Raw genomic sequence first — 13,368 nt, forward strand, 5'->3', positions numbered from 1 at the left:
ACATTTCTCCAGATCCACATGGCAACCCTTGCTCCTTCCAGGCTTCTCTGTGGAGTAAATGAGGGAAGGGATTTCAGTTGGGGAAACCAGGTAAGAAACCTTTGGCCCTCCAGATGTTGCTGAAGGACAACTCCCATCATCCCCTGACTGTTGGCTATGCTTGCTGGGGCTGATGGGAGTTGTCATCCAGCAACATCCCTGGAGTACAGGTGTGAGGAACCTTTGGCTCTCCAGATGTTTCTGCTGAAGGACAACTTCCAGCAGCCCCAGCAAGTATGGCCAGTGGTCAGGGATGATGGGATTTGTCCAGCAACATCTGGAGGGCAAAAGCTTCCCTACACCTGCTATAGTAGGACATAGGGTGATCACCTAGGAAAGAGGCCACAGGGCTCCTGCACTTTTAACAGGGGTGAAGAAGGCTTTATAGCACTGTTAAAAGTGCAAGAGCCCTGTCCTCTTTTCAATGCGACCACCAACAGTAGCAACTTCCCCGCATGCTAAGTAAGCAGCGACTGGGAGACAGAGGGCATGTTCAGATGTTTGTCTGAACACACAGACACCAAACTGTGTAGGGAAGGGCCAGGGAAGCTTCTGCAGCCCAAGGGCCACATTCCCTCACTGGCAACCTTCCAGGGGCTGCATGCTAGTGATGGACAGGACCAGAAGCAAAAGTGCAACGGAAGTGACTATAGCCCTTGTGCAGGAGGCTACATTCTAGCCATGCAAAAGTCAGAGATATTTACCCACACCGGAATGTCTCTGTATGTAAGCCAGATGTGGCAAACTTTTGGCCCTCCGGATGTTGGTGAATCACAACTCCCATAATCCTTGGCTATAGGCAATGCTTGCTGGCCAAAGGTTTCTCACTTCTGACCTAGGCAATCTAGGTCAGATCACAGTTCCAGAACACATTTCAGCCAGGCAAAACCACTCGGGGTTGTAGCAAATTAAGTTCTACTCAGAGTAGACCAATTGAAATGAATGAATCTAAGCTAATAATGCCCAATAATTTCAGTGGGTCTACTCTGAATTGAGCTAACATTTGATACAACCCTCAGAGCAGGGCTTTAGAGAAGACATATAGTCCAGGTAGGTAAAAACAAACCAATAAAATATAATCTAAAACCATTAAAATCTCATAATATTAAAGAGAACATAAAATATTTTAATAATAAATATTAAGAGTGGTATCGAACTAAGTTCTATTCAGAGTTATTGTTGTTGTTATGTGCCTTCAAGTCAATTACGACTTATGGCGATCCTATGAATCGGTGACCTCCAAGAGCATCTGTCCTGAGCCACCCTGTTCAGATCTTGTAAGTTCAGGTCTGTGGCTTCCTTTATGGAATCAACCCATCTCTTGTTTGGCTATTCAGAGTAGACCCAGTGAAATTAATGGACCTAAGTTAGTCATGGTGAATAACCTCAGTGGGTCTACTCTGAGTAGGACTAACATTAGCTACAACCTAAATTATTAAATTGTCATTTAAAGCTAGCAGGGCTTCTTACAAAAACATGCATTAGCCCCAGGATTCAGAAGTGAACCTTTTTACATGACCAATCATTCCTTCTTATTTAGAAAACTGGAATTTCTTACCAGTGTATGTACTAATACAACCATTTTTTTAAAAATTAACAGTTAATTGCAATAACAGTTCAGAAAGAACCCGAAATATGGCAACTGCTCAAAAGCAAAGAACTTCTTTGGTATGGTTCCATTTTTTAAATTGTGTTTATCCTGCAGTTTAATAAGGTTTTTATAGTAATTATATGTTTACAAGAATCAGTGATTACATCAACTCAGTACAATGCACATAATGTTGCAGTGAGTTGAGATAAGCATCAGAACAGAGGACAGAAATAAGCATGCTCATCCAAACAGTTGCTGGAAAGTTCCCACTCTTTAAAAATTAAAATGAGCCAGGTGCTTTACAGTAGGTGTGGGGAACCTTTGGCCAGCCAGAGGTTGCTGAACTACAACTCCCATCATCCCTTGCCATTGGTCATGCTTGCTAGGCTGGTGGGAGTTGTAGTTCAGCAACTTCTGGAGGGCCACAAATGTTCCTCAAACCTACCTGTTGTTCTGTCCCAGTTTCTCCTCCCCCTTCGCCTCATTTTAGCAGTCCAATTATATAGAATTACTATACATGTGTACAACACTGAGTGGCATCCAATGTTAGTCATAGTCATATTAATTTCAGTGGTTCTGCTCTGACTATGACTTACCTGGATATCACCCTGTGTTTTCTTTCAGTTTTTTTTAACTTGTAGAGCAATAATTCTTGCATTTGTATGTTGAATGCTATTTTAATAAGGAAAAAATTAAAGGAAAGAAACCCACCTCCATTCTGTTGTAAGTGGAAAACTTTTCTAGCACTTCTTATATTTATCTGTGCAACAAGTGGAAGACAACAGAGGGCTGCAGTTATTTTGCATATTTTTTCTTTTGCATGTTGTTTGCATGCCATTTTCATTAATGTGGAGGTAGCAGATGGCAGACAATTGGCATTTCTTCTATATTATTGCATGATTCCTAAAACCCATTTTCAACTGAACTGGGGGGGGATATTAAACCTTTGGGGGAGAGGGGAACATGTTCAGACATGGACCTGAAAAGAATCTTCACTCCTTTTCTTTTCATATTTTTTGACATTTGTGTCCATCACATTTAAAGCACTTCAGCCACTATGAGGACTGAGAATTTGTTTTGACTGAAAACCAATGGGTTGTGTTCAACTAAATCCTACTCAGAGTAGACACATTGACATAATGGAGTTGACTAACTTAGGTTCATTCATTTCAGTAAGTTCTCTGTGTAGGACTTGGCTGAATGCAACGTGATGGTCTTGGGACTCATAAGGTGATTTTACTGTCCCAGTATTTTTTAGAGGTCGCTTGTATGCTTAATATCATTAACATAAGAATACATAGAACTAATCTGAATTGCAAGTTCTCCTTAATTCTTTCTTCTTTGTGTTTTAGAGTGCAGTAATATTTCCTAACAAAATATCAACAGAGCTGCAATCTCTGGTATTGGTGAAAAGGCTGCTGGCAGTAGCTGTATCCTGCATTACTTACCTAAGAGGGATATTCCCAGAATGTGCATATGGAACAAGATATTTAGATGGTAACGGCCTTTCCACACAACAGTAAACTTTCTCTGCAGTGTGGTTGATAAATATGTGGTGTGATCTCCAGAGGTTACAAAACAGTGATATCCAAGAAAAAGTACTTGCGCATAAGGTTATTTATAAGGTTATTTAAAAATTATCTGCTTTTCATCAGAATATGATCCCAAAGCAGGGTACAATACCAATAAAAATAAAATAATACAATCAGTATACGACAATCCTTAAAACAAGCAAACAACACATAATCAAATCAAATATTTGAAAGTGCAGGGTTATTGTTGCAAACTGCTGTTTAATAACAACAACAAAAATCCTGCACTTATGTAAAGCAAAGAAAACAAGTTGTCATTGATAGCATAATCAAATGTTGTAGTTAAGGTTTCTTAAATTCATTTTGTTTGTGTCTTTAAAGACCTCTGTGTGAAAATACTGAGGGAAGATAAAAACTGCCCTGGCTCCAGTCAGCTGGTGAAATGGTAAGTAGGTTGTGATTTCCACATTACAAATAAGGAGAGGAGGCAGGTCTCTGCCCTAGGGAGCTTACAATCTATCATTCAAAACAAAGGAAAGGAAGGAATATGGAGGCAAGGTTGAACAAAGGAGGAAGGAATATGTAACATGCATTTAGATTTAGTACTATACTCTGACTGGAAGGTTGTGTCAAAGGCTGAATGGAAAAGGTGTGGATTTAAGAAAGTAGAGAGGCAGCATAACAGAGGCATTCTGAGAAGCAATTCCAGCCTAAGGGACAACAAGGGAGCAAAGCTAGGTATGCTCCATACATTTAAAGCATACATTTGGGCTTCCTCCAAAGAATCCTGGGAACTGTAGTTTATTCCTCACAGAGCTACAATTCACCAGCACCCTAAACAAATTACAGTTTCCAGGATTCTTGTTGGGGGGGCAGGGCATTTGCTTTAAATGTCAGACATTTCAGAGTGATACAGCTAGCAGCCTTTCCCAACCAGTGTGCCTCCAGATGTTGTTGGACCACAACTCCCATCAGCCTCAGCCATGGCTGAGGCTGATGGGAGTTGTGGTCCAACAACATCTGGAGGCACACCGGTTGGGAAAGGCTGAGCTAGAAGAATAATGGTTATGGGGGGGATTTTTTTTTAGAGGAAAGAGTAAAGAAATCAAGGTGATGGTGGAGGGCTTGTGCAGGATTCAGGAAGAGTGGAAGGCATTTTTGAGACTGAAGGTGATGTGGCCAAAGCAATGATAGGTTATGGCTGCAGAGTGCTGGACTGCGATGAAGGTTGTTGTATCCTAATACATATATGTAGTATTATTAAGTTTTATTTATTTATTCAATTTTATTTATCGCATTTATATACCATCTTTCTGCAAAGGCACCCAAGATGGTTGTGTCCTTTCCTCTCTCCCAGAAGGGTCCAGGGCAGTAAACATCAAAATGTTAAGCACTACAATATATATATATATATATTTAAAACAATTAAAACCATCTAAAACATTTAAAAACAATGTAAGAACCATCTAAAAACAGTTTTTTTTTTTAAAGTCATATACCCCCACAGTTTCATATTTAAGGTTGTTATAGCCAATATGAGATGCCTGGGTAAACGGGTATGTCTTTACATTTCTCATGAAAGTCAGTAGTGAGGGAGACAGTAAATACATTACTGATTCTTTAAAAAATAAAATAAACAAATGCAGGCACTTGTGTAAAGCAGCAGTATTGTTTGATTTTTACAGGATGCTAGGATGCTACGATGCACTGCAGAAAAAATATGTAAGTATATGATCTTATCTTTAATAAGCAACTATATGTTCACAGATTCATTTTAGTAATTTTCTAATTAAACACACTAAAATGCTTCCAATTTCTAATTAATTTTTTACTTTATTTGTTGGGGGTAAATAGCTCAGATTAATCGTCTTGGCGGTAAGTTTTTAAAAAAAATTAATGCGCATATTTCATAATAAATTCATATTTTATCTGCTGTATTTTCCTTTGTGTTGGCCTGATCATGTTATTTATCTTTGAATACAGGTCTATACCAATCAAGAGGACCCTCAGGTATGTTTATGATCTTGCATTTACAAGTGCAAGTTTAAATAATAAATGTTTTGTACTGGATCAAAACATACATTAGAATTTTTGTGACAACACGTTTTGATAAATGTGGATTGTTTGTTCATTGAGCAGTGTCCGATGCAGACAACTATCAAAGTTCACAGGACTCAACTAATCGAAATCATTAAAACAGCTAAGAGAATGGTTTATCTGAAATTTATAATAATATGAATCATTTCCTAATTTCCCAACATTGCAACAGCATCTTTTTTCCTACATACTGTATTTTATTTTTACTCTCTAAAAGCTTCCAGTCCATAACAAGACAATGAATTTGTTAGTTGCCTGAGAAATTGCATGTAGTAAGATAAGACTGTACATTCCATTACAATCTTACTAATGCTGTATGCTTTCCCCAGTGGGGCTTTATTGGATGGTGGTTTAACATACTGCATTCTACATCGAAGGCCCTCCTCCGAGTTCCGACGCAGAGAGAGGCTCGGAGGGTGGCAACAAGAACTAGGGCCTTCTCGGTGGTGGCCCCTGAACTGTGGAATAGTCTTCCCGATGAGGTGCGCTTGGCGCCGACTTTGCTATCTTTTCGGCGCCAAGTTAAAACCTTCCTCTTTTCTTTTTTTTTTTTTTTTTTCAATAATTTTTATTCAAATTTTCATAAAACATACAAGACGAAATCATAAAACATTCAAAGACAAAAAACAAAATCAAAAATAGTTAAACAAAAAAAAATAAAAATAAAAATAAAAATAAAAATAAAAAATAAAGAGTAAAATATTGACTTCCCATTTGTCAAAGATCAGATCAGTTATAAATCTATAACATATAACAATCCTGTCTCTTAAGTCATATTACAAAATCACTTTCCTCCAATAGCCATCCCACTTAATCATCAAATCTCATAAACATCACTCTATTCTTTCCACAAAAAGTCAAAGAGAGGTTTCAATTCTTTAAGAAATATATCTATCAATTTTTTTTTTCCAGATAAGCATATCGATTAATCCATCTCATTACTAATTATGATAATCTTATTGTCATAACCATAGTCAAAATAAACATTTCAATTAATCCATCACATCAGAATCTGCTAGGTTCAGTAATTTCAGTAGCCATTGTTCCACTATCCCTATTAGTTCCATTTTCCATCTTCCATCTTCAGTAGTCTTGTTAAGTCCAGTAATTTCAGTATCCAATCTTCCATTATCAGTATTCCATAATAATCTTGCTGTCAAAGCCATAGTCACACAGTAAGAGTCTGATGGGAATCACCTCCATCCCAAACATTTTCTTGCCATCCATTCCGAATAGGCTGCTGAAACACTGCTGTAAAATCATATCTCTATTCTTTTTTTCAAAATACACTGGGTCATCTCTTGAAAGTTTTTCCATTGTCACATGGCTGCAGTCAATTCCATAGATTTTCTCTATATTGGGCTCCATCACGTCATTCCAGTCCAGAAGATTATCCATGCCATTGATAACTTTATCTCTAGAATCTTCACCAATTTCTTCAGAGACAACATTGAGTTCCAAACAATAGATTTTATTTCTAAAGTCCATAGACTCCAAATCTTTTTCCTGTTCCACGTTTGTTCCAATCTCCGGGGTCTCCTCTCTCACAGGGACCCCTGTTCCAGTCTCCAGGGTCTCCTCTCTCACAGGGACCCCTGTTCCAGTCTCCAGGGTCTCCTCTCTCACAAGGACCCCTATGTCTTTAATCTCCTGTGTCTCCAAACAATAGATTTTATTTCTAAAGTCCATAGACTCCAAATCTTTTTCCTGTTCCACGTTTGTTCCAATCTCCGGGGTCTCCTCTCTCACAGGGACCCCTTCCAGGGTCACCTCTCTCACAGGGACCCCTATATCTTTAATCTCCTGCGTCATTTTACTCAATTCAATTTTCAACTCCTTACAACCCTGTCGCAGGTTTTGTTTCATTATCTCAATCTCATCCATTATTTTCTGAAACATAGTTATTTCCAGATTCTCAGCCACTTTCTTAATTGCCATTTTAAAAGAAAAATATAGGAAAACCACTTCTTATTTCAGCAACAATTGGGTTAATACTCCAAACTTGGTGACATCACAGTATAAACAGAGCAGACAGCCTTATCTCTCCATAGTTAAGTAAACAAAATGCAGTTCCCAGGATCGAAACAATTAATGGCAGTCGTCAGAAAACAGATTCGTCAAAATAAAATAGACCAAAAAGAGAGTAGTCTCAGACAATATAATATTCTTCAAAATAAAAATCTGGAATAGAAATCCCTCTTCTGTGTATATCTTTAGAATGCAAATCCAGGACAGCTTTTTGCAACAAAAACAGAGATAAGCTATTAATTAGTGCGTAGCAGAGAGAAGTTATGGCTCCCCAGTGAGATGTCAAAAACCGATCAATCTGGCAAATCTCTTTTAAACAGCAACAATTTAAGTCAAGTAAAAGAAAAATATAGAAAGAAGGGTGCTTGCCTGTTAGTGCGTTCTCTCTTAGAAGATAAGGTGAACGTTCGCTTTATCAGATAGAGCTTGCTGTTGAAAATCCGTCCCACCTTCGTCGGCTGGACCTCGTCCCATAAATTAATGAGATCTGGTCGTCCCAACAAAAATAGGCTTTGAGGTTAATCTCTTCGTTTCTCCCTACCCGGGAGAAGTTTAATCAGTCAAAAAAAAAAAGAAAAAACTGACTGATATATCTGAATAAGCTTCTTTTGAGGCAGGAGCCCGTCTCAAAAGCAGGCACAGGCTAAGTCACCCTTCCCGGAAGTCAAAACCTTCCTCTTTTCTAAGGCATTTTAATCTAGTTTAAATTTTAATTTAGTTTTAAATTTGCTATAACTGATTTTAGATTTTTCATTTTCTTATATGTGTTCTTGTTGTATTATTATGGGTTTTTATTATATGTATCTGTATTTTTGCTGTACACCGCCCAGAGAGCTATGCTAGTCGGGCGGTATAAAAATCTAACAAATAAATAAATAATAAATAAATAAATAAATTCAGACTGGAAAAACAGTGCTTGGGGAAAGAGTTAAACCTCCCTGCCATGACTTTGAAGGTGGAAAAGGAAACAGATCTCCCAAGTTTCGTCTATAGTTTGACCATTCTGTTCATTGGGAACAAGCCGATTAAGGCTGCAATCCAATACACACTTAGCTAGGAGTAAGTCCCACTGAATCCAATGGAGCTTACTTCTGGGGAGACGTACTGGATTGCAGCCTAAATTGTATTCCTTGATAAAATAGCCAGCCACTAGGTGTCACTCTCCCTCTATTTGATGTGATGATAATAATATTGAAAATGGAAATTGACTGCCTTCAGGTTGATCCCCGACTTATGTCTACCCTATGAATAGGGTTTTCATGGTAAGCAGTATTCAGAGGGGGTTTCCCATTGCCTCCCTCTGAGGCTAGTCCTCCCCAGCTGGCTAGGGCCTGCTCAGCTTGCCACAGCTGCACAAGCCAGCCCCTTCCTTGTCTGCAACTGCCAGCTGGGGGGCAACTGGGCTCCTTTGGACTATGCAGCTTGCCCACTACTGCACTGGTAGCAGGGCATGTAACCCCTGAGCCACTCACTGTGGGGGTGATCTTTAGCTGGCCCTTGACACCCAGGAGACAAGAGGAGGGGTTTGAACTGGCAGACTCTGGACTCCCAGCCAGGCTCTCCTCCCCACTGTGCTATACTAGCTGTGATAATAACATTAAAGAAAGTTGCAGCCTGACCTTTTGGGAGTTTTCTTATAATTGGCATGCGGTGGATGCTTTTGCTGACCCTAATTCTGGGAATTTTATTTAGAAAAATGTGAGTTTTATTTTTTAAGAAAATATCCAAATTATCACACAGGAAAGGAGGTTATAAAAAAAGGGATAAAATTTGGATTGCAACATTTAGGGTAGCGTCAGATCAAACTCTGTGCTGAAGCACATTCCAGTTCATTGTACTGATGTAGTTTAAAGCAGGGATGGGGAACATCTGTGGCCCTCTAGATACTGCTGGACTTTAAACTCCAGTTCCAGCCAGAATGACGCATGGTCAAGGATGATGGAAGTTACAGCCCAATCAATGTCCCTGGAGAGCCACAAGTTAGCCATCCTGGATGAAAGCACACCTGTTTCACCTGTCTGAAAACAGCAGAACAGCCCTCTTGAATGAGGACAGTCTTTGCCCCAATATCGTGTTTCCTACAGTTTCCTACAGGCTCATCTGAAAGGCCCACAAGCAGGGTGTAAAGAAGGCAACAGCCCTGCCCTGTGTGTTGCCCACTGGGAAATGGTATTGATGTCATCAGCACCATTAATTCCCAAACCCAGTCTAAACCAGTGCCTTTTTACCCAGGGCCCTTTCCATTCTCATTTGTACACCGATAGCTCTGTGCAGGTATGGGTGGGCTGCTCTCTTTGCTTCGGTGGAGGGGTTGTTCTTGAGGCACAGAAACAAGGGGTTGGATTCAATGGTCTCATAGGCCCCTTCCAGCTCTGCCATTCTATGAAGACAACAAATGTGGATCTTCCCTCTGCTGAAGTGAATGGTGCAGGGAAGCCTTGAAACAAATTGCTGGTTTGGCTTGTGAATTTACCGCTTGGGTGGCCTGGATGCAGTCATTCTGTAATCAGTGTGGATGAATTTATTTAGCTATTTAAAACGGTTAAAACCAGCCTTTCCATCATAAGGAGATGCTTTCAGTACCACAGTTAATTAGCCAGATTGCTTTCCTACTTCTGCTCCAATATTTCGATACAGTGGGTTAAAAACTATGAACTATGGGTTGCATTCAACTAAATTCTATGTAGACCCCTTGAAATTAATGAACCTAAGGTAGTCATGTCTATTAACTCCATTGGGTCTACCCTGAGTAGGACGAGCATTAGATACAACCTTATCAGTATACCTTGCTATTGAGAGCCAATGTGGTAGGGTGGTTAGATTAGGATTGTGGAGACCTGGATTCATTTCCTCACTCAGCCATAAAGCTCACTCATGGGCCTGTCACTCTTCTTCAGCCTAACTTACCTTTCAGGGTTGTTGTGACAAAACATGGGAAAGGGAAACCACATCTTCCATCCTGAGCTTTTGGAGGTTGGAGGAAGCTGAGATAAAAACAAATTATTTTTTAGCATGGCAAAATAGACCTGATATTGTATTTTGCTTGCCATTTCCCATCTTGCACACTACAAATATAACTACTACGTTTTGTGTTTAGACAGTTACAGAATGCTACCAATTTAAGTTCAAATATACTGATCAAGGGCCATCCATGGATTTCACAAGGTATTTTCTTCTTCCCCCACCCCTACCTCACCTTGCTGCTTTCACCATGTAGTTTTACAAGACATTTTTCTAGCTATCTGTCCTAATGAGTTGAGAAAAACCAAAATGTGTTCTTTGATTCTAGGAACTGTATGTTAACACATCCCTGAGTTCACCAAACAAAAGGCATTTTGTTGTTGCAGAAGAAATACTCAATAACAGTCAGCCCTCAATTGGTCTCTAGTCACATTTGTTAGAAAGGCATAATAGAACTGGCACAGGAAATATTATCAAATAGCAAATATTTGGTTTTATCAGTTCCTAGTTTCTTCTGTAGAAACATGTACATATAGATTCGCTTTCCAGAATACAGATGTTTTATAAAACACATTTTTTAGATACTGAAAAATGGAGCAAGTTATGTTTTTCAGCACTCAAATTTATATCCTGGGATGTGTCCCAGAACAGACCAGGAACACCTGGCACAATCTGTCTGCTGCACCTAGTGCTAGCTGACATCTTTGATAAGAATTCCATACCTGTGTTTTGTATCAGGACTTATTTAAGGGGTACTGAATTTGCTGAAACATCATTTAGAGTATATGAGCCCTTCTTTCAGCAACTCGGTTGATTTTTAAGGGTTTGATTATTGTTGGCCCAAGGCAGCTTTGCCTCTGTAGCTACTGTAGCATATGGGATGCTCATAAGAACATATGAAGAGTCCTGCTGGATCAGACTAAAGTTGAATCTAATCCAGCCTCCTGCTTCCCATGGTGGCCAACCCGGCCTCCAAGAAGCTTTCAAGCAGGGCATGAATGCAATATCCCTCTTTTGCTGCTTCTCCCCAACAACTGGTATTCAGTGGCATACTGTCTCTGAATAGGGAACATCATGATTTTAAGAAATTTGTAGATTTATCTGCCATGAATTTGTCTAATCCCCTTTTAAATCCATTTAAGCTAATGACTATAAAGCACACTGAAAGCATATGACTTCCCCCAAGAACCCTGGGGGCTGCTAAGGGTGCAGGCAATTGTAGCTCTGTGAGGGTAAGCTACAGTTCCTAGGATTCTCTGGGGGAAGTCATTTGCTTTTAAATGTATGGTGTGTACAGGGCCTATGACATCATCCCTGCAAATTAGGGTAGCAAAGTTTGTAAGTTGTGTATTGTGTGAAGAAGTCTGTCCTTTAGTAACTCCTACCAATCAGTGTCATTGGATGGCTCTGAGTATGAAAAAAGTTCTCTGTCTAGTGTCTATCTACCTTCTACACAATATGTGGAATTTTATAAACTACTTTCATGTCCCTCCTTAGTCATCCTTTTTCCTAAACTAAAATGCCCCCAATACTTCATCCTTTCGTTGTAGAGAAGGTGCTTCAGCAGCCCCAGATTGTTTGGCTTGCCCTTTCTTGCGTTGTAGTAGGTAACATTTTTGCAATGAAAATGATAGGCAGACAGCAGCGCAGGTGGGAGATGCTGTGGTGGAGCTGGGGCAGGCTGCATGGACAGATTGGCAATGGTGGTGGTGTAAACATACCATACGTTGGTGGGTAGGATGTAGGGGCACCAGCTTAAAATCAATTAAGATTGGAAAAATCAGAAACGGAGGGTAGAGGCACACTTACTGTTCTGCCGGTTCTAGTGTGTCTCCACCTCTCTTTAATGAAAACAGTGGCATTCAACACTAGTCATCCCAGCCCATTTTACTGTAAAACGTGGTAAACACTTGAGTGCGTGTTTTTTTTTAAAATAGCTTCAAAAAGGTTTCAGCAGATCAACCCGTTCACCCACCAGGTGTGGCCAGTGGAGCTGTAGGCTACTAGTGGGTTCATAGCCTGAGAGAAACCAAAATTGACATATTCACCCATCCCTACTTTGCAATATGACTAATGGATGTTTTGTGTTTTTCTAGTAAAAAACAGGGAAGTAATTCCAACATCTCATGTGCAGATACTAAAAAAGCTAGTATCTTGATGATACGGAAGATTTATGTCCTGATGCAGAACCTGGGCCCTCTGCCTGATGATGTTTGTTTGACAATGAAGCTGTTCTATTATGATGAAGGTACCATTTCAAATCTTAGTTCTGTTTAACTACATAGATATGTCAAAAACATAGCAGATGAAACAAATGTTCCCCAGCTTGGAACCAGGATACCTGAAAAATTATCTTATCCCTTATATACCCAGTCGATCATTGCACTCTGTAGGTGAGGGCCTCCTGCAGGTAACATCTTATCAGGAGGTTCACTTCGCACAACATAGGAAGCAAATATTTAGTGTGGCAGCACCTTGCCTTTGGAATTTGCTCCTGTTAAATATTAGACAGGCACCATCTCTCTTGTTTCTCCAGTGCTTGGTGAAGACCTCCCTCTTCCAACAAGACTTTTAAGTAGAGCCCATATCTCAGTCTGCATCTGTGTTGGAATTGGTTAAGATTTTTTTAAAAAGATGTTTTGTTTTTAAATATGTTTTTTAAGATGTTTTATAGATGTTTTTGGTGCTTTGGCAGCTGTTTGCTGCCCTGAGCTGCTTTTGGGAGGAATGGCAGGATATAAATGTAACAAACAAATGAATAAATAAATATGGACTATTACTAAACTTTTATTTTTAGTTACACCACCTGATTACCACCCTCCAGGGTTCAAAGAGGGTTATTGCGAAGGGATGGCATTTGAGGGGGAGCCTATGTACCTAAGTGTCGGTGAGGTTCCGACCCCTTTTCATACATTGAAAGTTAAAGTGACAACGGAAAATATTGACACAGCCTTATTAAAGCCAGGCAATGCGTTGACTTCTCCAAAGGCACGACAGCCCTGTGATGAAATGGATGTAAGAATTTGAAATTTATTTTTGTAGTTTTGTAATGATTTTTGGCATTATTATTAATGTTGTTGTTGCTGCTTGAAATTCCCAGAAAGCATTCTTTGCATTGCC

The 13,368-nt window shown here is 39.6% G+C and overlaps 1 protein-coding gene across 2 annotated transcripts in view; it reads left to right on the forward strand.

The window, feature by feature from the left end:
* Window positions 1–13,368, forward strand: part of HORMAD1 (HORMA domain containing 1) — a 20,655-nt gene continuing 7,287 nt past the window's right edge. For both annotated transcript variants that reach the window (XM_061606223.1, XM_061606224.1), the window contains exons 1-10: window positions 1–90; window positions 1,640–1,707; window positions 2,983–3,127; window positions 3,544–3,607; window positions 4,848–4,884; window positions 5,017–5,037; window positions 5,146–5,172; window positions 10,385–10,452; window positions 12,345–12,496; window positions 13,046–13,263. In XM_061606223.1, coding sequence (XP_061462207.1) covers window positions 1,675–1,707; window positions 2,983–3,127; window positions 3,544–3,607; window positions 4,848–4,884; window positions 5,017–5,037; window positions 5,146–5,172; window positions 10,385–10,452; window positions 12,345–12,496; window positions 13,046–13,263 — 765 coding nt within the window. In that variant the 5' untranslated portion in view covers window positions 1–90; window positions 1,640–1,674. The remainder of the gene's footprint in view (window positions 91–1,639; window positions 1,708–2,982; window positions 3,128–3,543; window positions 3,608–4,847; window positions 4,885–5,016; window positions 5,038–5,145; window positions 5,173–10,384; window positions 10,453–12,344; window positions 12,497–13,045; window positions 13,264–13,368) is intronic.

Source organism: Rhineura floridana, chromosome 22 (genome assembly GCF_030035675.1).
Source record: "Rhineura floridana isolate rRhiFlo1 chromosome 22, rRhiFlo1.hap2, whole genome shotgun sequence".
Classification (NCBI taxonomy): domain Eukaryota; kingdom Metazoa; phylum Chordata; class Lepidosauria; order Squamata; family Rhineuridae; genus Rhineura; species Rhineura floridana.